Below are 25000 nucleotides of genomic sequence, written 5' to 3' on the forward strand. Positions count from 1 at the left end.
ACTCATACTCATTCCTAAACAAACACACACACAAACACACACACACACACCCATTTTCTCTCTCTCTCTTTCACACACACACACACACACACACACACACACACACACACACACACACACACACACACACACCATTCTATTAGTGGTCTTAAGGTACACCATCCAGGGCCATTGTCCAGGGGCTGCATCTTCTCCCCCAACTATAGAGCTCCGGGAGTTGAGATGTGGCAAGCCTGCAGACAAACATACTGCATTACACACACACACACACACACACACACACACACACACACACACACACACACACACACAGCATCTCACCTGTAGCTGTGCTGAGCAGCAGGGTCACACAGAGACAGACCCTGAGTGTCATGTCTGCAGTCTGCTGGATCCCCCCAGAGCATAGGTGTTATATATGAGATTACCAAAACCCACGCACATTCATGATTCCCATATACAATATGTACACACACACACACACACACACACAACTGCACATGCACACACACACACACACACACACACACACACACACACACACACACACACATAAACACACACACACACACACACACACACACACACACACACACACACTGTCCCTCATCAGACAGTTAAGATTTATACAAATGCATGCACATAGATGCATATCCATGCACCTAGGCACAGACCTATTTCTTAAAAACATCACCCTTTGTAATGTTGCATAATTATTAATCTCTTAACTGCTTCAGATAGAATAATATACTGTAAGAGATGTGTGTGTCAAAGACAACAGTGTGGAGCCTTTAAAACCACATATCTCTCTCTGACATATCCCTCATCAGAAGGTTGAGTTATATACAAATGCATGCATATAAATGCACATGCATGCACATACATGTAGGCACTGACCTATTGCCTAAAAACATGACCCTTTGTAATGTTGCATCTTGCAGAATCTCTTAATTGCTTCAGATAGAACAAGTTAAGAAATGTGTGTGTCAAAGACAACAGTGTGTCAAAGCTGACTTGTGGAGTCTTTAAAACCACATATCTCTCTCTGTCTGACATCTGTCTTGTTTCGGTTCTCACTAAAATAACTGACCACATTACCCCAATTCTCTTGCACTGTCTTCCAGTAAGTCACAGAAGTGACTTTAAAGTGCTACTACTTGTTTATAAATCACTAAATGGAGCAGGACCTTTTTACCTATCAGACATGTTTCAGCAGTACACAACATCTAGACCTCTCAGGTTTCAGGAGAAGACCCAGTTAGTAAAACCTGCTATTAGAACTAAACATGGTGAAGCAGCTTTTAGCTGCTATGCAGTTCAGCTCTGGAACCGACTTTCAAATGACATCAAATAGGCCCCAACTGAAGCCAAATCTAGACTTAAGACCAAACTGTTCTCAGAAGCCTTCTGCTAACTGACCAAATGTAGTTCCTGTAAAATTCTGAATCTGTTGAATTATTCTACCATATTTGTTATGTTTTCCTTTTAATTATTCTTTAATTATATCATGTACTTTGCTTTTTAAACTATTCTTTAATTTCCCTTTTATGCTTTTTTTTGCTATCACTCTTTGCTTTTGTTTCTGTAAAGCACGTTGAATGACCCCTGTGTATGAAATACGCTATATAAATAAACTTCAATTACTTGACTTGTATGTGTGTGTAAGTGTGCATGGGTTTGCATGTGTGCGTTTGAATATGAGGGTGTGGGATATTGCATATGTGTTTGTGTGTCTGTGTGTGTGTGTGTGTCTGTGTGTGTGTGTGTGTGTGTGTGTGTGTGTGTGTGTGTGTGTGTCTGCATGTGTGCAGGGTTTGCATATATGTTACCATCTTTGCAGTAAGGGTTAGATTCAGTTAAAGGGGTGATTGGATGAACAGAGTTTACCTTGTTCTGTGATGCTAACACAGAAAGTATGGTCAGTCCAGTCCAAGTAATGCTCAGATGTTATTTCACAACCCTGAAATTAGGCTGGAGAATGAAACGATCCGTTTTGGCAGATTTAGCGCCCCCTCATAGTTTTCTTGACATCCACATGAATAATTAATTAATTACCTTGCAGCCAATGACTATTAATTTCAAGATCTGCTTATATGCTCCAAAGTTTAGCCTACTGTAGCAAATCAATAGCCCCATGGCAATTCACATAGAGTCGTGTATGATTGAGCCAGAATTGGAGAAGGGATCAAATCCTAAGGAATGACCAGTGTCCCAAAGATTAGAATTAAATGTGTTTGACTGTCAAGTATCCTATTGTTCCTTAGTAGGCCAAAGTTTTCTCTACGGGCACTTCATCCTAGGCACAAATCACAACCCCCAAACATTCACTACCGCAAACATTCACTACCTGTCGCTCTAAGGGACCGTTCGGTATTTATGGAATGAACCACCGGAGGAAAATAGGGGAGGGTCATGTCTTTTTATTCTTTGTTGAGGGGAGGGTCACCCAACTTTTTTTAGTCTAGGAGGGAGGGTTACCCAACTTTTGTATTCATGAAAACAGCAAAATTTGTGCCGTCGCCCAGGGCCTCTGATGGATCTTGCACCTGGCCAAAGATGACATTAAGCGTTTATTCTTCATTAACGCCTAGCCTAAGCAAAAAGCTTAACGTAGCTTACTGTCCTAAAACAACGATCAGTTATCACCAAATGTCTCTCATATTGTTCCTCATAATCACTAAGAACTTTCAAAAAATTTAGCATGAAGTCATATTCGGCCTATGAACTTTACGCTACCTGACATGACAGGATGTTTCTTCAATCTCCTTCGCTGAGGCTATAGAAAAGGCTTAACGTCCCAAAACAGCGATCAATGATCAAATTCCTCCAAATGATCTAATTGCTCCTCTTAACCATCTATAAAAATCTAGCCCGACGTTTTTTTCTTTTTGAGCACGTCCGAAGACACACTGGACCAATAATTCCAAAGGGGATATTAGCCTACACTTAAAACGTACAAAGATTGAACGAACCTTCCCGAAATTTGAAATTGAGATCAGTAACTGGCATCGGGTGAACGAAGCTTTTCTAAGTCAAATAGGCTATTAAAAACTATTTGCGCACTGAGTCAGGATATGGCGAGTCAATGTCATATATTTGTCCAATGGTAGCCTACAGACCAGTGTCCATAGTGCACAATGTATCAATAGTTTGAATGTCATGCGTGTTTCCAGTGGCGTAAAAAGTGGGTATGCGCTATATGCGGCGCATAGGGGCGCAGCACCATGGGGGCACCAAAGCGATGGTAAAAATAATAGTAATAAGAAGAAGATATTTGGTATATTCTATATGTAGCTACTGTTGTATGTTACTAAATCATTTCTGCATTTTCTCAATGTTAAAGGAACCATATGTAAGATTGTGGCCAAAACTGGTACTGCAATCACTTTCAAATTACTGTAGAGCGGTTTATCCCCTCCCCCTCCCCTCTGACTGGCAGAGCTGGCAACCCGGATGCCTAAAAACTACTGACTTCGTGATTAGTACATAGGTGGAGGGTGGCGCATCAGGCCAAAACACAACATGACATGACAAAACACAACATCAACATCAGTTGAGGGCTGCAACTTCACTTTTTAAAATGACAATATCCTGGCCGGACTGCTGTTGTCAGTGATATAAGTATTTGAAATGAACATGATTTCTTAATGTCTAGTGACATACCAGGGCCATTTTATGATTAATTGAAATACATTTCTTACATACGGTTCCTTTAAATAACATTTTAGAGGACTAACAGGCTAGAGTAGGCGCCCTATTTCATAAGATTCTATCATAGAATTTTGACATAGAAAAGGGAGTGGGGGCGCCGTGAGCACTGAGTGAGCAGGTAGGAGTAGTGAGTTTTCGTCTATGGAAAAAGATGGATACAGCAAAAAAAGCTGTCGAGGGCTAAACATAGAAAAAGAAAGAGGGAAAATGAGATGGCATGTCAAGGGATGCGACAGTAGTTAAATAAGTGGATGGTGAAAAGCAACAGGTAGGATTTAAAGTGTGACGTCTGTGCTTGGAGGCTTGCAAATATTCATGTTAACAGACTAACTAGCATTTGCTAAGCATATGCCGATTGAAACATTAACCTATTCCATTAAGATAGCTAGATGGCTACCATGCTCATTCTGAACTTTTAATGGCAAACTGCAAACAGAAATGCAGTGGTGGAATGTAACGAAGTACAAATACTTCGTTACTGTACCTAAGTAAATTTTCCACGTATTTGTACTTTACTTAAGTAAAATGTATAGTGCATACTTTTGACTTTTACTTCGTTACATTTTACAGCAATTATGTGTACTTTTACTCCGCTACATTTCTACAACACCATAGTTCCTTTTTACGATACATTTTATGATCAGTTTTTTTTTTCTCTGACAAACACGTTTGTTTTACCAGGGGGCGGGGTTGCTACCAAAGATTCTGGAGCGCTACGTGCATTCTTAGAAACATACGCTTTTAGTCTAGACCAGGCAAAGCGTGAGCTTGTAGCCATCTGCATTCGGTAGGCTATATTCACCAGACCCATGGCGACACTGTACATGCAACTGTGTTCTGTGCCTTTCTCTGTCTGTTATCTGCAGCGTTAGGGCCTCCTCTCCGATGAGATTGCTATCCGCGGATCAGCGAAGTTACAGTCTATGCCCATGCTTCTGTCACACGTCTGATCATTTGCGGCACAAATGAATAGCAGCCTAGACTACTGAACCGGTGGCCGGAAAAAACGTAACATTTTCCAGATTAGGAAATATCCCTTAATTGTGTGTGATCAAATAAAGATGCATAGCCTACAATTGGGGGGTAGTAATGTGAGCGCTCATTCAATGTCTATGCGTCTGCGCAAGTGAAACTGAACCTAATCATAAAGACACCTTTCTCAGCAACTTTTCTGTTCAATCAGCATAATTGGCATTACGATCCACCCGACGTTTCCCTTGTCTACCCCGTTAAACTTCAGGCTCTCGTGTTTTGCTGAATGATATTACTCAGCAGATCACCCTATAGTAACCAGAATTACAGTCTTGTAGGTCAGAATGTAAACTGGGCCACTAGCTTAATTAAAATGCCACAGCCCATACTGATTTTTCCTTTTAGAATATAGATATTAAGAGAATAAATCATTATGCAAATACTTTTACTTTTAATACTTAAAGTACATTTAAAAGCAGGTACTTTTTACTTTTACTTAAGTAGGGTTGTCATTGTGGTACTTTTACTTTTACTAAAGTAAATATTTCTCTGTGTATTTGTACTTTTACTTAAGTACTGAGTTTCAGTACTTCCTCCACCACTGCAGAAATGTCACGTTAGCAACAACTCATTACATGTTTCCATTTCCTAACAGTCCTAATATTAATAGCTTAATAGTGTGCTGATCATATGGCAAACATGGCTAGAGTTGGATCAGCCTCGTCCTTTGTGAGCAACAGCTGGCAAAAGGACATTATGAGAACCGTTTAGACTCTCTTAAAGTGGCAATGCACCACCTAACAATACTTCAAGTTCAAATTGTCAGAATTTCTTAAAAAATAATAATTTACATTAATAGTGTAAATTATTGGCCTTTTGTTTTACTTTAGTTGTTTTTTTTTGGGGGGGGTGGGCACCAATTTGTTGTTGCATACTGTACCCCTCAAAAAATGGGTAGCTGCGCCCCTGCTCTTTACACTTATTTGTTACCGTTTCGTCGTTGCTTTTGCTGGACAGTGGATGGTTTCAGAGGTTCATCAACACATGAAGCCCTCTATTGGCTATAACCGCACTATGTTTGCCAGATCGGGTTGATGTTTCTGATGAATGGAGGGCATGATTTTGAAGTTACACATTCTGTAAAGCGCCATGAGACATGTGTAATGTTTTGGCCCTCTATAAGTGAAATTAAATTGAAAATTTAAATTGAAGATTCACAGTGCACTGATCCTGTTCCCTTTAGTAGTACAGTGATTCAAGTAGTTGGAAGCCACTGAAAATAGAGTGTATTGAATTCAACACCGCAGTGGCTGTTATTGACACATTTCTGGGGTCTGGAAGCCAGCAGGAAATCTCATTCAAGTCAATGGAGCGTTCTACTAGCATTGTGAAGAGCCGTATAATAAGTTATCTTAATGAAGTGGAAGTAGATTGGGAACAAAATAGAACATTCAAACATTGTTTTTGTTTTTCTTGTTGAAAGGGTCTATACCAGCAGGAGTTGATTGCTGTCATTTTTTTGGCCTAGCATCTTGGTACCTGCCGACCTTGCAGCGGGCAGCCATGCTTTACTGATCACAAACATCGACCACCTCAAAAAGTGCTAAAAGTGATCAATTATTGGCTCTGAGGATGGAAAAAAAAACACTTGCTCTCTGGACTTCTGCCTACAGTGCAGCAGAACTGGGGAAGGTCAATAATTTGATTAGGCGCTGACTGAGGCTGTCGTGATGACTTGGAGCTGAGAGAGGGAGAAAGAGAAAGAGAGAGGGGGGGAAGAGATAGAGAGAAAGAGAGAAAAGAAATTGAAGAAAGAGAGGGAAAATTAGTAAGAGAGACAGTAGATAGAGAAGAAAGAGAATGAAAGAGAAAAAAGAAAGAGAAGAAAAAAAAGAGACACTCACTGTCTAACAGCAAGGCCCTCTCATCTGCCTCTCCCATCGCCACTGACGTCCTGTTGGCTCACATCAGCGCCTCTACCCTTGAGCACGGCATGCTGGGTAATTGTCACAGGGATGTTCTGCAGCTGGAAAATCGAGGGCTTTCAGGCTCTCATGTCGTCTCATCTCGTCTCGTCTACTCTTCTTCTTTTGTCGCTTCTCCTCCTCTGCCAGGCAAAGGTCATTTTGTCATACAAGTCCCCGTCCTGATAGGAGATAAAGAAAAGATGAAAGGGGAAAGGGATGTGTGAGGAGGAGGAGGAGGAGGAAGGGGGGGGGGGGTTGTGTATTCGTGAAGATGGTTCAGGAAGTGGGAAGTTAGCAGACGTCTCTAAACAAAGTGCGGCCAATCAGATAGGGAACTCCCTTTTCCTCTGCAAATTACCCCAGACAGCCACCTGCCAGAGGATGGAAATCTAACTGGGCTTCTATGATCTTAGGGCAGTTTATTTGAAGGATGTCCAATGTCCAATTTTCCCCCCACTGTCATGTGAAAGCATTCCAGGGATCACTGGCCTTTTGGGATCAGCTGCTTTCATAACGATTTTCTTCATAGGTGAACTAGAACATCTCTAAATTAATGTGTCTGGCTTTTGATGAATGGAAGTCTTATGCACGGTATTGACAGCTTGATTGATTCATTGCCATTCCTTGAATGACAAACAAGGCATTTTTGTCTTTGCCATTGTTTTTTTAAAGCAACACCAAAGAGTTTTTTGTATCTTAATATAATGTTTCCAAAATCGTTTCAGTGGTTCATCAACACATAACAGGGTGAACGACACTTCTGCATTCGCTTCGCGGCCCTCTATTGGCTATAACCGCACTATGTTTGCCAGATCGGGTTGATGTTTCTGATGAATGGAGGGCATGATTTTGAAGTTACACATTCTGTAAAGCGCCATGAGACATGTGTAATGTTTTGGCCCTCTATAAGTGAAATTAAATTGAAAATTGAAATTGAAGATTCACAGCGCACTGACCCTGTTCCCTTTAGTAGTACAGTGATTCAAGTAGTTGGAAGCTACTGAAAATAGAGTGTATTGAATTCAACACCGCAGTGGCTGTTATTGACAAATTTCTGGGGTCTGGAAGCCAGCAGGAGCCTCAATGTTATATGAGCCTCATTGCTTGACTATAAATAACACATGCAAATTGTGAATCTGAGCAAAGAGCACTGTTGGGGGCAACAGGAGACGACCGCCTCAAGTGCTCTTATCGACAGCCTAATCCATTTCGAAGGGAACTTAATGCCACCCAAAGAATAGCTGGGAGACACAGGTCTGACAGTGCTCGCTGGAGGTAGATAATAATAGGGCCTTAATAGATTAACTCAGAGTGATTTGTTGCCCTGGCCAGGCGAGGTAGACACCGCCGGAAATGGAAACGGGTGTCGGCTGGGGTGATGAATGGGGGTGATTCGTTTGCATGCATAATTGCAATTATCCCACCGACAGTCTTGCCCCTCCTCTCTCTCTCTTTCTCTCTCTCCTGCCCCCAACCTCCTCAGCTTCCTACCCCCTGGCTGGGTATGAGGTAATCTCCAAATTCTACCATGTCACAGTTTCTATCTGGGATACTCATGGTAGTGAGTAAATAAGTTGACATTTCCTAAGAGGTCATTCTACATCAGATCATTTTAATTGGAGTTGTGCATCTGAGGCACAAATTCAAAATTCAAAACTTAAAAACATTAAGGAGTCTGGCTGGTTTTACAGCTGTCTCATTATACTAACACGTTATTCACTTACAGGGCCAAGTTCTCCCTGTTGAGCTGTTTGCTGTCCCACGTTACACAGAGAGTAAAATATTACATTTTCAGAGGAGTTTAGAACAGAAAAATGATTAATAAAGTTGTGTAATGTTATACTGTTTCAAATGACAGCTAGGCTGTTAAATTTATTTCAGAGTAGAACAACTTTTCAACACTGCAACACTGTGTAATTTGCAATTTGCTACATTCTGATATGTTTTCATACACAACTACTTCATTTGATGTGTGAAGGGCAGATGGACCAGACTTGTCTTCTCTCACTACCCTCTCTCACTAGAACACACCGTGTGATATTAATTAGTCATATTGACTGTATGCCTAATATCACAAAAAGATGCCAGTTAGCATGCTAGCAGGATTTCAGCAGTGTCAGCTGGGCTGTTGGTGTTTGAAAGGGGTTGCTTTTTTGGGTTCATGCTTTTTAGGTAGTTACAACAGATAGCTATAGACGAGAACTTTATAATGCTGTGTTGATGGTTCTAATATAAGAACAAGACTGATTCTTTGAGTTCTTTTTCTGTACTGAGCCAATTGTCAAAAGAGGTCAGAGATGGTTTTACATGAATCTTTATTCCCTCAGGTGTGCCAGATAAAAACATCTGAAGTTTCACCCAAATAAACCTCTATTTACTCAATGAGTGCATGTTCTCACACACACCCCTAAGTTCAGGCTTACACTGCAAGCCAGAGTGACTCATTGTTGATCTCTGACCTCTGTGTGTGTGTCTGCTCTTCACAAACCACCGGTCATCTTGTCTCTGATAACGATGATGATGTGAGAAGTTCACTTCACTTCGTTCATGTTGGACTGAGATCACATCTGCTGGGGAGTTGAGTGGAGGGTTATTGGTAAGGGGGCGGGGGGTTGAGGGGTGGAGGGGGGCATGACCCCCTGGGGTCAACAGCAGAGTTCATAGTTGCCATCATTACGGTGCACCAGAAGAGGATCCTGGTCTGTCTACACTTGGAGTTCAACGTACTGTTTCGGGAGTTCGTTGGTTGCCATGGAGACAGACCTCAGGATCCCGAAAAACCAATTAACAGAGGGGATGCTGAGAACCCCACCTGTCAATCAGTCTAACCCAACAGAGGAGGTGAGAAGGACTGCACTGCGTTCAAGTTTTCACTGTCAACCATGAGTAATAGTGTGGGCACCACTTGCCTATATGCCACACACTTCCTGGAAGGTTTTTAAATCCGCACAAACATTTCAGATGGACCATCACCTGCATTGTTTTAGCGCACTTGTTTACACAGACCCAGCTGGACCCAGTGTGTTTCAAAGTTGAATAAAGAGTTGCTGTTGAGGGGTACAAAAAGTAGGAAGTTGGACTCATCTCATTCTTATGTTTTTAATCCACTCTCAACAAAGTAATGGGTCTTTAGGAAAATGGTGGAAGGTTTGACCCCTGAAAGATTTCTATCTGTGGGACGAGGTACATTTCGGTACACTGCAGTGAGGTGCCATTGCTGCTGGTAGAATTCCCGGAAGTGGTGAGTGTACCCTTGCCTCAGGTCCGTTGTGACGTTTGGGGTGTATAATGTGAATCTAGAATGCCTGGTATTACACCACTTAGCTTTGCTGTTCTGACCAGGAACATGAATCTTTTCATCACTTCTCAGAAAATTAGGTGCCCTCTTAGTGCTGAATGTGTAGCCAGTACATTGAAACTATAATCGAAATTCGTATGCTGTGTTACTTTAATTTAGTGTGGCTGCCCAATGCACTGTAACCCCCTTGCTATCATAATGATCGAGCAACAGTTGTGCTACTGCTCCACTGAACCTCACAGCTTCCTCATTCAGCATTCATAAAGACCCACCTGAGAGAGCTGTATGGCCATTAAACATTCATCATATCAACCAGACTTACAGAGAGGAGAGGAATAAGAAGGAGAAGAAGAAGAAAAGAGGAGGATGATGATGATGACATAAAGACAATCCTGTACACTTTTGGAACACACTGCAAAAGATAGATCTTTATTTATCCCTGTGTGTTACAGTAGAAAGAGAGAGAGAGAAAAAAAAACAAACGAGTGCAATGACATCTCCACCTGGACGGAACATTATACACAGCCATAAGAATACACACAAAAAAACAAAATAAGGGATCGAGTGATCAAGTTGGACACCCCACCCACCCTCCAAACCCCACCCCCACTCCTTTGTTTAAGCTCCTTGCACTACTAAACAAAGCACAAGAATACTGTTGATTCACTGTAAGGCAACTGTTACCACCACTAACTCATAACTTCAAGAACAAGAGTGATTGTGTGTATATTTGTGTGTGTGTGTGTGTGTGTGTGTGTGTGTGTTGGTGCTTTCCTTTCAAGCATAAGAGGAAACGTTTTGGGCCACAATCTATATTAAGTGTCCTAAAATACAATGCACTTTTTACATTGGTACATAAGTACATGTAAGGTAGGTATAATACCATGTAATAAAAGCTGAAGTGCTTTTTATTACTTTAGTAGGTACACTGTAGTAAGGACAGTTAGCATAAATGGTGTCCAGATTTTGTACTACCTAGCACTTCAAACTAGTCAACAAAAGCACTTAACTAATGCAAAGTCCCTGAACTGTGATACTGAAGGCCCAGTGAGAATACTTCCTCATTTAACCACTCTGTCTCTAATTACTGATCATTACTGATCCATTATGCCATCCAATAAAAAAAATGAAGGGAATTAAGATTTAACTCCAAGATTCAATTTTTCAACAGATTTTATATTGGGATTTATATGTTCTGCTTTTTAAATATATGTTTATTGCTGGATCTGTCTTCCAAATAAAAAGTAAATTTTCCCAGTGTAAAATCAAGTAAAGCCGTATCTTATCCTAAACAAAATTCCTTCTCACAAGCCATCAAGAGCACAGATGAGCTGACTGAGCATAGAGAAACACAACACAAGTATGTGCGTTATTGGCTTTGCTAATAGCCTACGAAACTGGCTACCTCGTTGTTTTACCTGCTAGACCCACAACAAATTCAATTCTGCAGTGAAGAAGAAGAGGGACTTCAAAAACAGAGGTACAACAACTGACGTGTTTCTACACTCTACTGTTTTCTTCCCTATCTAACAAAGGTGCACTAAGGAACTCTGCGTTCTCTAACTAATACCTTCAAGAAAACAAGAACAGCGGTCCCTCTAAAATCAAGTTAGCCTGAAATGGCAAAAACATTCATTCCATGATCCCTGTGCTAGTTCTCATAAACAGACTATTAAATATGGCAGAAATAGATAATGTTCCAACTGCAACTCGTCATAAGTTACTACATGATAATTATATTGCTTTATCAGGTAATTCTGTTTGGCTATAGGTCATGATCTTATCTCTTCATCTCAGTAGTTCAATTTAATATTACAATATTGCAAGTGTGCAGTATTTTTTTTAGTCCAGGTCTAGGTTCTTTAAAGCCGGGTGATAAAATTGCAGTGTTCTAAGGGAGCATCAAATCAAAGGTTCTTGGCTGCTGAAAGGAACCATTTTGCTTTGAATTAAATGCTTGATGTGGAAAAGATTCCTCACTACTAACCGTCTCCTCTGAGGTTTATACTTGTATTATACGCTCACCAAGGATCTGCTTTTAATCTTTGATAAGGGCAAAAAAAAAGAAACCTACCGTTTCTTATCTTAACCAGCCAATATCAGTGACCCATCCAAAGAATGTGCCCTTGTTGTAGTCCACATGGAAAAGATCCATTTCAACCCTTATAACAGTTATAAATAATCCTACCGCTAAGACTTTACAGAGCCAAAACCTGGCTTTCAGCGCAGTGCAAATGAGAAGAACATACCAAAGAGATATTAATAAGCTGAAGCCTCTCTCGCTCAGCCACGGGTGGCCTCGGGTTACCTCAGTCCGTACACACACACAACGCAGGGGGGTTAGAGAATGTGCTCCTCGGGTGTATTTTTATTCTGAGTATCCATTTTTAATACCCCCTTTTTTCTTCTAGCAGATGGTTGCTACCGCTGGGTGCGTTGCCCCTTCACGTCAATGACTCCGCTGTCCCATTCTCAAGTCTCTTGTGTGAGTCACATCAGGATCGGGGCAGGGGAGAGGTAGAGAACAACCCTCCCTCCTCTCCCCCTCCAAAAAATACAGACAACCCCCCCTTGGACCCCAGAGGGGCGGCTGTTTTTCCATGTGAAGAGTAAAGTCCGTGTGGAAGGGGCTGATGGGATAGGGGAGGACAGGAAAGGCCCCTTCCCGTCTCAATCAGTCATTCACTCAGGATCCTCTCCGTAGTCCAGCCCCACTTCACACACACACACACACAGCAGCATCTGGGCGAGGCCATGTCTCTAGGTAACACAAAACAAAAGGTTAGTGCATTGTACATTAGCGCTCCAATAATGAATAATCAATTAGCCTAGTTGGTAACTATATTATTCATTATTAATTGTCAATGATTTTGTTAATCAGTTTTTTCTTCTTTAAGTTTAAGAATAAGATATTTTTTTTTAAATGACAAATAACTTGTGTGGACAAGACAAAGCAGACATAATCTTGAACTCTGGGAAACACTGATCGACATTCTTTACACTATTTTCTGATATTTCATCAATCAACAAGTAATCGATTAATCGAAAAAATGAACAATAGATTAATCGAGTAAGAAAACATTCATTTGATGTAGCGCTACAATGGAGGATGTCTGCGGCGGCATAGTTATAAACTTTGAACTTATGACAGGGTTCGCAGCTCAAGGCTTTTCAATTGGACTTGGCTGCCATGCAGAACTGGGGATTGTCCAGAAGATCTGGCAACCTTGAGTAAAACTGTGGAGCACACAGACCTGCCCTCTGAGAGACACAGAGGCACAGCCCTCTTCCTCCTTTCTCCACTCCACTCCGCGCAGAAGAAAAACCCAATTTCACCCTGGCAACCTTCCCACCTGCTCCTAATGGACAACGTAATTGGCAAACGGCACAACTAATTAAACCTGCAAATGTTCCTGTTTTGTAAAAGATGATGAATGTCCCACACCAAGCTGTTACCCGCATGCTGCCCCCGGCGGGCGGCCGGACAACTTGGAAAAAGTGGAATTTCAGACAGCTACTCTAGGGTAATGGGCTTTATGAGCTGATAGACGTGCACTCTTAGTGTGTGTGTGTGTGTGTGTGTGTGTGTGTGTGTGTGTGTGTGTGTGAGTGAGAGTGAGAGAGAGAGAGAGAGAGAGAGAGAGAGAGTATGCAATGAAAGAAAGGTGGACAGACAGGCAAGTGAGTGTGTTTGTGTGTGCGGGAGAGAGAGTTTTATGTGTGTGTGTGTGTGTGTGTGTGTGTGAGAGAGAGAGAGAGATTGTATGTGTGTGTGTGTTTGTTTGTGTGTGTGTGAAAAAAGAGAATGTGTGTGTGTCTGTGTGTGTGTGTGTGTTGCTCTCTGCTGGGTATCATTCATAAAGCCGGCCACAGGCCTGTTACAGCAATATGGAGAATGAGCCAGGAAGCAGCTGTCTCCTGACCGGCCTCCAGTTTCCCTGCACGACTCTAACCCCCACTGAGGACTGCACACTCATAGAGCCAAGATGGAGGGCGAGTTCAGATAAATGTTGCAGGTCACTCAGACAAGTTCATTCCCTTTCCTGTACATGTTTGAGAAAAAAAGAGAGGGCAAAAGGGGATGCAGGCCCATTCAGAATGATTACTGACTGTTTTTTTGTCTCCGGCAAGCCTCCGTGGATTTAGTCTTTAAGCAGTTCCCAAAGAAGCAGAATTTTCCCACTTCACCCCAGCCTGGGCAGTCAAGCAGAGTTTTTTTCGGCTCTATTATGGCAGGCGTCTGTAGAGCTCAGTGATTCAATCGGCCCAAATAGGAACCAAAGGGGCTTTAAAAAAGAAACGCTTTAGACATTATTTCACGGCTCTCGCCATGAGAGGAGGCTGACAGTCGCAGAGCTGAATCGTGGGTATTCATAGAGGTGCGAGACGAAACCCTTTTGGCCTACAATACTGTCCCTGGGGAGGACGGTAGGGGAACAAGTGAGAGAGAGAGCCATTTATGAGAGAGAGAGAGAGAGAGAGAGAGAGGGAAAGAAATGGAGAGTAAGCCAGATGGTGAGAGTGAGAAAGATGGAAAGAGAGAGTGATAGAGAAAGCACAAAAGAGCGACAAGATAGATAGATAGATAGATAGATGAAAGAATGGCAGAGAGATTAATAGATGGGGAGGTGGCCTGACTGCTGTGCGTGAAGCGCATTGGAACAACATCCCCGGAGTGAGTGGCTGCACCCCCTGCTGGGACAGTTTATTTATCGGGGGAAATGAAAGGAAGCCATTTTCATCGCAAAAAGAGAATGAAATTACTCCCAGCTCCCAGTCACAAAGCCAACACAGAGTCAACTGAACAGAATAGTCAGAAAATCTTTACACTATGTTTTTTTTTTCAGAAGGACAAGCAAACACATCCTTTTCAACCATTTTTTTGGGTTGCTTACTTAGAAGCAGGTGGGTAAACTATAAATTCTGTTATCAGGTCGGACCATGACATGGTCAGCAGTGTGTATCCTGACCACATCACTATAGGCTACCATTTAATGGTACCAAGGGTATCACTGGGTGTTCCCTCATAGGTCACACACACACACACACACACACACACACGCACACGCACACGCACACGCACACACACACACTTCACCACAACCAAAGTGTGATTCTTTGTGCGTTTGACAGGTGTGCATGTGTGAAGGACTGCAGTTTGTAAGTGGGTCTGGCCAAAAAACTCAGTTAGAGGGAGGGGCTACTAAGAAATGGAAATGGAAAAAAATCAGCGAACCACAAACACTACACTCTCACAACTTACAATCTCACAAACACTACACTCTCACAACTTACAATCTCACAAACACTACACTCTCACAACTTACAATCTCGCAAACACTACACTCTCACAACTTACAATCTCACAAACACTACACTCTCACAACTTACAATCTCACAAACACTACACTCTCACAACTTACACTCTCACAAACACTACACTCTCACAAACACTACACTCTCACAACTTACAATCTCACAAACACTACACTCTCACAACACTTTTGTCCAAAGTGACTTACAATGACGTCAATAAACATTACACTATAACATGAAGCCTTATTGATTAAGCCTCTTGAATTTCCCCTTGGGGATCAATAAAATATCTATCTATCTATCTATCTATCTATCTATCTATCTATCTTATCAAAAATACATATAATAGACTAAATAATTTTTTAAAAGTCCTTCAACATATACAAACCACAACTCTGTACATGAAATCTTACAGACGAACTTTCTAATAATATATAACAACTTATTTAGCATGCATTAAGTGTGTAGGAGTCCTGTCTGAATGCTATAGCTACACCTTTTTTAAGTTTTCAAGTGTGAAGCCATGTAGCCACCATTAGTTGTGATGACATTGTACCCAATATTGTTTTTTATTGGTGAGCTAATTATGATCAATGAAACTTTATTTCAGATAACATCGCAAACACGGTTTCCCGGGGTTGGTTAATATTATTATAGCCTAACATTAACTAGCTGACTAATGGGAGAAGGTAGAGGTGACTTGCAAATTCGTGCCTGAAGTAACCTAATAATGTCAACGCTGTGCTTCAGTGGCATTAATCTACCGTGCACTAAATAAACTTAGCCTGAGCCTATACGGGGTCTAGAACACTATACAGGGTCTAGAACACTACCATGTCCTATACGGGGTCTAAAACACTACCGTGTCCTATACAGGGTCTAGAACACTACCGTGTCCTACAGTATACAGGGTCTAGAACACCGTGTTCTATACGGGGTCTAAAGCACTACCATGTCCTATACGGGATCCAGAACACTACCGTGTCCTATACGGGGTCTAGAACACTACCGTGTCCTATACAGAGTCTAGAACACTACTGTGTTCTATGCTGCCATGATGCTACTACTCCATAGTGTACTACTCATTTGCATTTAAACGGTAATATCATGTGTATGTTGTCTGCATACTTTTTTGTAAAGGTTTGTTGCATTGCACTTTATTATATTAATAGTTGTTGTTTAAAAAACATATTTTTAAAAGTTTTGCAGGGGTGATTGTGGGCGTTTGTATATTATACACGTGTATGCATTGTACACACTTTCTAAAGATATATATATATATATATATATATATATATATATATATATATATATATATATATATATATTAGGGCTGTCAATCGATTAAAAAAATTAATCTAATTAATTACATACTCTGTGATTAATTAATGTAAATTAATCGCATATATAATTTTTGCTGTGAAAGTATTTTAAATATTTAAATTCAAATGAATCATTGAATAATCAGCATTAGTGACATTAAAGTTCAAAAACTCTTTTATTATTATTTTCACTGTTCAAATAATTGCCATAAGAATCTATGATATGACCTAATATGCTGAGGAAAAAAATTCAAAAGTGCTTCGGGAAGAAGTTTTTTTTTTCACATACAAGGCATTTCATTGCAGAGGACTTTATTTTCAACACTTTATTTTTTATCAACACCATCAGGCCGTTTTTTTAAAAGAAAATGTTCCAATCAATGGTCCAGGCAGCACGTTTTCTTCTCTCTCCTTCATTTTACAGTCTAATTTTTACTGACTAGAATGGCTCGGGGTCAAATGTCATACGGAATCGATTAATCTGCACTAATTCTTTTAATCAGTTATTTTTTCTCAAATTAATTAATCGAAATTAATCAGTTATTTTAGTATATATATGTATATATATTTTAGTATATATATATTTTATAGTATATATATATTTTACACATATATGCATTATATACACATACAATGTCTGAATATTGGAAAGATGTGTCTATGTTTTAACATTACGAGAGGACACTAATACCTTTTCACATAGTCTAGTCTGCCTGTTGCATGTGTGGAGTCCTGGCGTTGATATCAAGACAGACTATTTATTTTGGGAGTTTCCATCATGTTGCTACTCCGTGCACAATAAAAAACTGTCTTCCTTCAACACCATATTTCCTCTGGTATTTTCAGAGAAGATTGAAGCAAAAGGAAAAAAAATCCCATCAGAACAGAAAAGGCAGCAACTGCTGCACGCTATCTTGCATATCTCCAAGTAACCCTCTTTCATCAAAGCCAATTGGGAGAGAAATTATGTGGGATTAGGACCAGATGGGAGGTTCTCTGTGTTGTTCCGCAGCAGGATTTATGATGTGATCTTTAGCACAGGAATATTTGGTTTCAGCTCAGTAATGGGTCTGCATTTTTCAAACCTCTCAGGTGGATACTGTCCAAATTGCCTCACTACCTGGTTTCCATCCCGCAAGAAAAAGAACTATAGTAATACTACAATAGATTTCTTTAGTGGTACTATGGTAGTATTTTACACTCTTATGGTGCTCCGTGATACCTCAATAATATCCTTACCCTCTATAATGTTTCTATAGTACAGTTTTATAGTTCTTCTAAATCTCCCAAAATACAACAGGATTCCTATAATATCTATAGTATTCCTGTGAGATTACTGTAATAATTTGTCCCAAAATACCATAAGATACAGTTCTTTTTTTGTAAAGGAAGCTGTGTGCATCTGGCAGAGGGAAGCAGATCCAAGTTCAGCAAAGATGCTTAAGTATCACAAATAGACACCAGAGACAGCCATGTTTATGAACTAATCAAAACTGAAGCCATTATTGTTAAAGTGTCAGTTTCTCATGGACAGAAACATTTAGCATGAATGGTATTCCACTGATTCATGCGCACTTTGTGGACAACACAAGACTACCGTATTCAGTTTATGTTAATGATTGATTGAAATCGTTGAGTAGCTTGATTTCCGACTGCCATTGTTGTGCCCTTTAGCAAGAAACTTATCCCTAAGTAGCTCCGGGGAGACTGGCCTTGTAATAATTGACTTCTCTTTGGAAGTCGCTTTGGATAGGAATGTCAATCAAATACATTGATTGGCTTTGGATGAAAGGATCTACAAAATTAATACATTATGGCAAAAGTATACTTACCACTTTACTAATCCTCTGCTAGGACTGTCACTCGATTCCGTACGAATACTACTTATTACTGTACTACCATATGTCCTAGTCGCACTGTATCCTGATTGTTCCCTTTTTAGTAAGTTGCTTTGGATAGGTAATGGCGGTCCTGCACACCTTGATAAATTATTCTGCAGGTACAGCTATTTTGCAAGGATAACTTCAAAGTAACAGAACAATGAAAAGCACAACACTGCTTACTCCACGTACGGCCGGTTTATTGATTAACTGACGTTTCAGTCAGGACTGACCGAAATGTCAGTTCATTTCTCATTGCTGTGCCTTTACTTTGTGAAACTTTGCCAGATATTTATAGTAACAGTTTTAGAAGGTTTTAGAAAAGCAATAAGCCACTCGAGTCCGTAGGTTCCACTAATTATACAACAGTTAAGGGGGCTTTTAAGCACTCCGCTAGCGCATTCTGCTCCTGTTGTATATATTTTTATATTTTGTGGAACCTACAGTCTCTCGGGCTTAATGCTTCAATGTAAAGGTTTATGGCCGTCATCTGTATTACTGTATCAGTAATGAATATTAAATATGAGATCAGCTTCTCAAAGGTTCTTTTTTTAAATGGTGAAATTGATTTAGATATTTTCAGTTTGCAGCACTTTGGGTGCCTTGAAAAGTGCTATATTTATATTTATATAATTTCAATGTGTTGTTGTACGTTGCTAATTGATGAGTAAAAAAGTAATTTTGATAGCAAGCAAAAGTGCCTAAACGTTTACACAGTACTATGTGTGTAAGCAACTCTTGGATCAGTTGCTTGTCTTCAAAGTCCATTTTTAGACCTACAACATCTGAGAGGTGAGGATGCCCTCACATCAGCCTCTTCAAAAAGCACCGCAGCTTTGAGGGAGCGCCTCGACATTACACGCCAAATTCCACAGTTCACAGTTCCAGAACCTTTATTTAGGAGCAGAACAGAATGATGGGCAGAGGGAGGGGAGTGTCTGTGTGTGTGTGTGTGCGTGTGTGTGTGTGCGTGCGTGCATGCGTGTGTGTTTGTGTATGTGTAGAGGGATACAGAGGCGTATCAAGCTTTTTTAAAGTGTGGGGGTTGTGGGATAGGAAAATGAAGCAATCTGGCCAAATTATAAATAACTCCCTACAGGGACGTTGTAAGTATTTTCTGAGAGGGGTGCGGACTGGTGTCTGGGAGTTTCTCTCCCGAAAAAAATTGAGATTCTGATTGCTAAACACACCATTTTAATGCAGTTTGGGAGGGACAGAAGAAGCAGCGCCTATGTGTGGCTCATGTGACATGTAGGCCTACATGATCTACTGTACCTGCTATCACTTCACTATTTGACACTACCCTACATGGAGACATATCTCATGTTATAAATCAAGTAATCATTTCAGAAATTATGTTTTGTGCATGTGGGTTAGCAGGCTACAATAAATTGCCTCACAGACAGCAGCCTAATTTCGAGGTATCACTAATACCTATTAAATAAATGTAAAGGACACAGAATAGTGACAGAACTGTAAGCTCAAATTCAAAAACGTTTGAAGTCTACCCAAACATATGCAAAGGGAATATAAATAAATTGTGTTGCATATAGCCAGCTTAATTAATGTCAATTTAAAGATTATGATTAGCAGTTTCTACGGTTTTTCCATTGATAGTTACAGGAAGCCACGTTGTTGTTTAAACTATTGTTGCTTCTAGCCCACGTTACCTCCAGTTTCACTTGCTGCAGGGACGCACACATTGCATGAGCGCTCATAAGCATTCTATTTGAGTTCTACATGCTGGAAATCTTAGTTCTTAGATGTAGAACTCAAATGTGTCTTGACGCCGCCGTTTGTAAGATCAAAATAAGATGTTCTAAATGGAACGCGATCGTATTTAAGACATTAAGATCTCCAGTAGCACTACGACACACATTGACAGTGAAATGCCACCGACGTTTGTAAGATCAGGTAAAACTAGAAAAGCATTTCCTGAAGGAAATACAGTGCATGAAAATGCAAAAATATGATGTAAAATATCATACAGAGTAAAAACAAACTATATTGGTTGCTAGGTAGATGAGGTTTAATATAGTTGGAATGACTGAACAGTTAAATAGGTGGATAGTTTAAATGGTAAAATTATTTAGGTAGATAGTTGACGATAACTGACAGTTGGAATGGCTCTAATGTTTGCTAGCAGTTATACTAACGTTATTTTTTTTTTATGTTAAAAATGCTAATGCTGTTAACTATGTTAACAATCCTAACTATGTGACTTAGCTAACTTAGCTAATAATTTAAAGCAGTTATGCTAAAATACTAAGAATGCTGCCATGCTAACCATGTGACTTAGCTAACTGAGCTATTCATTTTTAGCAGTTATGCTAACAATGTTAACTATGCTAACCATGTTACTTAGCTAACTTAGCTAATGTTTTCTAAGTTTTGTCAAAAATGATAACTATGTTAACAATGTTAACTAGCATGTTAACAATGTTAACTATGCTAACCATGTGACTTAGCTAACTTAGCTTATCATTTTTAGTAGTTATGCTAACTATGCTAACTAACATGCTAACAATGTTAAAATGCTAACTATGCTAACCATGTGACTTAGCTAACCTAGCTAATCATTTTTAGTAGTTATGCTAACTATGCTAACTAGCATGTTAACAATGCTAACATGCTAACTATGTGAACCATGTTACTTAGCTAACTTAGCTAATCATTTTTAGCAGTTTTGCTAAAAATGCTAACAATGCTAGCAATGTTAGTAATGCTAACTATGCTAACCATGCTAACTAGCTACAGTGGGTAGGAGTCATAGTTGATGACAAGTAACAGTTACAATGGCTGAACAGTTAAAAAGTTCAGTAGTTTAAAGGGTTAAATTGTTTAACAGTGAAATATTGTAGTGAGGACTTTTATTTTGAAACAGTTTTTGGCAGAGGAAGCCGTTGAACAGGATGTGTAGTCTTAATAGAGCCAGTTTGTATGCTTGTATTAAGCTGTTCAGATCTTTTCCAAGCGTCTTGGAGACATATGTGTGCTGACTGGGCTATGTCTATATAGTTGATGACACCAAATTAATACGTTTTGATTGGGGACACTAGTTTTTTTTTTTCAGTCCACGGTTCCAATTCAAATTTGCTGAAAATCAGACGTGTGAAGCACCGGGCATAACTTAATTTTGCGGCTACGTGTACCATTAGGTTAATTGTTGAGGCCCATAGTTTGAGAAAAGCTGCAGATCATAGACAGAGAAAGCATAATGCTTCGAGAACAGTAGCCAAAGGTCTTTCTGCAGAAACAAGTGCCTCGGTGCGTGCACCCCACCCCCGTTTTCACTTTGACTCTCCCTGCATTTCTACATTGTGACAAAAACTGTCAGACAGTGAATTTTGGTTTACTAAATTAGCATAATGCGGTAACAATTATCATTTAAATTATACCTGAAATCTGCTCACTGTGTGCTACGTTATAATGCAGACCCAAGCAGCCGCACAGCCTTGAAAGACGCACACTTTGAATTTGATCAGAGCGGCTCTGGTGTTTCACTGGCTAACTTGATGTGATTGGCTGGATGACCGTTCAATCAAATCAACAGACCTATTTGTGTCTCTCTGTGTGTGCGTTATGGTAGATACGGTTCCAACTCTTTACGGGAGCGTTTATTTCCATATTTTACTTTCATTTTAATCTGACAAAAAGTGTGGGGGATAGAATCGTGTTCCAGCAAAAGTGTGTACGTTATAACACCCACATCCCCCACGCTTGCTACGCGCCTGGAGGGATACATCGGAAGTTTTTGCTCATGCAAAACCCATTACAGTCAAAAATGTGTTCTTTGATGAAAAAAAGACATTAAGTGGATACTTTGAATGAGTTAAAGGAAATCAGATCTGCAGAAGCAGAAGGTTCTTCATCAATGGTTCTTCTTTCACGTTACGACAATGAAGCAGTCTGGAATGTCAAAGTCCCATAGGGACGAAGCAGTGGTTGCCACATCCTGCATGCATCTACCTCACAATGGGCTGTACTCAGACAGAGGACTTTTCACCTCGCCCCCACCCCCAATCTGGCAACCCTTCCGACTCCAAGCCCCCTCTCGCTCCTGTTTGGCTGGGAGCAGAGACGCCAGCCGAGGCGGCTGGCAGCGTCAGTTCACCACTCCCCTCTGGAACAGATTAGTTCATGTGGCACACACCTGCTTACCTGCTGTGCCCGCCTGTTTGCCCCCAAGCCCTGCCTGGGCACTCGAGCACAGGTGATTTGGAAGGCAGTGGTTTGGTTCACCAGGGCTTGGCGAGTGGAGTCAGGGTTTAGCTCACAGGTGCTAACTGGCTCCATGCTGTGTTTTTGCTACAATGTCTATTTTCCACCCCGGTTGTGCAGTAGTCATGTTACTTTTTTCTGTCAAACAGTTTCAAAGCAGATTTTATCGTTATCAGTGATGGTGTATACTGAATGGAGCCATGTCATCCATCATTTTATACGAGTATATGGTGGCAAAATAAAGATGAAGATAATTTTTTTTTTCAGTTTTGGGTAATTTACTGTATGCATTTACGGATATTTCCATTCGATTAAATGAATGAAATTAAATGGAAATACTTGAGTGACAGAAAGAGATTTATTCTTTCATCGCCTACTCAAAATTAAAAACCTGTACAAATAACACATGCTATTACTGAATATCTTTTTCCTGAATACAGAATTTGCTTGGAATAATAGATCTACTCTGTAGACCATGCGTAAAATCTATTCAATGGTCATGCTGTGCAAATTAATATTTTTTAAGCTTTTAGTGCAAATAACTTTATCATTAATATTATTATCTCATATTATAAATATGAATCTAGTCAAGCATTAGAAGTAATTTTTAATTCATATATTTTTAGTGTTCTGCTGACTATCTCTCTTTTTGTCTCCTTCTTCTTTCTCTGTCTTGCTCTTACACTTGTCTTTTCATAATTCCCCCCCTCTCTCTCTCTCTCTGTTGTTTTCTTTGACATTCTCCTCTTCTGTTATCAACTACACCCTTGTGCAAATGAATGAAAACAAAACTTGAAGAAGGTGAAAGGGCTCAATTCGCCAAAAGAAGAAAATTACGGTCTCTCCCTACCTCTTCAAAGTGCAAAAACACCCTGTCTAGACAAATGGCAAGTAAAGCACCTTTCATTGATCTCTTTCATTTCCCTCATTTCATGTGCATTCATTCTCTTCTGTCTCCGTCATCTATCTATCTCTTTTCCCTCTCCTTTTCTCTATTCTTCCATTCCCTTTCCACCTTTCTTCACCTCTCACCCCAGTTTCTCACTTTCTATCTATATCATATACTGTATCTGTTTTCCTTTTTGTTTTCCTCTCTTTTCATCTTCATATGGGTCCGTGCTAGCCTAGAAATCTAGACGCACCCTAGCGGCGGCAAATTAATTTGCTCAGCCTGTACGTCTAGTATCGAACCATAGGGATTTCTATTGGCTTAGCACCGTGGATGTTCTCCAATCACAGCGCTCTATTTTGTTAGAGAGTCTTAAGGCGGGCTTAACAGGATAACGACAGTCCTGCAACTGTGAACAACAAGGAAGGTGGCTATGGCGAACGAAGAGCGGTTGTTTGAATCGGCGTTGGCATCAACTTTGGAGGAGTTGGACTTGTGCTTTTCATTGAAAGTTGAGCAACACAATGCACTTAAGTCATTACTTTCGAAGAAGGATGTATTTGCCGTTTTGGCCACTGGATACGGATATGGTCGTAGCGCTGGCCTATTGCATGCCTAGGCAGTTTGAAAGACAATTCTCTGCCCGCCCCTTGGATTAAGCGAGGTGAATGGTTCGATGCCAGACTATACATCTCAATGATATAGGATGGCCCTGCCAGGCTAGGTCCGTGCACCTTTGACGGAGATTTACGTCAATTCCGGAGAATTCCAGTGATGTTTCATATAGATCTCTGTTTCTCGAGGTCACGAATACTGTCGGTACCAAGCAAAAAAAAAAAAACTAAACAATCGGTTCTACCTAGCCCCCGAGTTGCTGCAGCCAACAGCTAGAACTGCCAGGCAGCTACAGTGCTACACTTTGGCCCCGTTTTGAGTTTGTTTTAAGTCTTGTGGCACCTGCATTAACACGGCAAATATACACATTGGCAAAAAAACACTGTTGCATCCTGTCGGAAACTGGCCATTGTTATGGCATTGCTGTATCTCTTGTGTCGGAGTGTCTATGGTGTGCATCCTTGAGCACAAAGTTACCGCTGCTTTAAAGGACAACCTGTCTGCAAGTCTATGTAACAAAAGGGAATGTAAAATGTCAATTCTGCATTGCCCTGACATTTAAGTGCTTTCAGCTTCACACCACATAGATGCATTAAAGATACGTCATCAACACGCCCCATCACTAGATGTGAATCCTACCCTTGTGCTAACCTTGCGTGCCACCCGGAATGACTACAAGGGGGCTGGAAGTGTCAAAATTCTGACATATTATTGCCACATACAGTACAGCCCAGCTGTTTAGTGTCTAGAAAATATCAGGGGTTCCATTGTATATCTGAAAACAGTTATTATACTGTACACACACACACACA

General features: G+C 40.4%; 2 protein-coding genes across 5 annotated transcripts in view; both read right to left on the reverse strand.

Moving 5' to 3' along the window:
* LOC121697198 (serine protease 27-like) overlaps positions 1–504 on the reverse strand; it is a 3012-nt gene extending 2508 nt beyond the window's left edge. Inside the window, exons 1-2 of the mRNA XM_042078608.1 lie at positions 322–504; positions 133–233 (exon numbers count right to left, since the gene is read on the reverse strand). Of these exons, the coding sequence (XP_041934542.1) occupies positions 133–233; positions 322–373 (153 nt within the window). The 5' untranslated portion in view covers positions 374–504. The remainder of the gene's footprint in view (positions 1–132; positions 234–321) is intronic.
* The window catches only part of shisal1a (shisa like 1a), a 73259-nt gene that overhangs the window by 1779 nt on the left and 46480 nt on the right, over positions 1–25000 (reverse strand). Inside the window, exons 5-7 of one of the 4 annotated variants that reach the window (XR_006026400.1) lie at positions 12020–12705; positions 6585–6826; positions 5606–6421 (exon numbers count right to left, since the gene is read on the reverse strand). Coding sequence is in view for 1 of the 4 variants with exons in the window: in XM_042078615.1 (XP_041934549.1) it covers position 12705 (1 nt within the window). In the remaining 3 variants the exon portion in view is untranslated. Of the gene's footprint in view, positions 1–560; positions 597–5605; positions 6422–6584; positions 6827–10353; positions 12706–25000 lie in introns of those variants that run through there. The other 3 variants (XR_006026401.1, XR_006026402.1, XM_042078615.1) reach the window with 3 other exon arrangements.

Source organism: Alosa sapidissima, chromosome 22, assembly GCF_018492685.1.
Source record: "Alosa sapidissima isolate fAloSap1 chromosome 22, fAloSap1.pri, whole genome shotgun sequence".
NCBI classification, from domain to species: Eukaryota; Metazoa; Chordata; class Actinopteri; order Clupeiformes; family Clupeidae; genus Alosa; species Alosa sapidissima.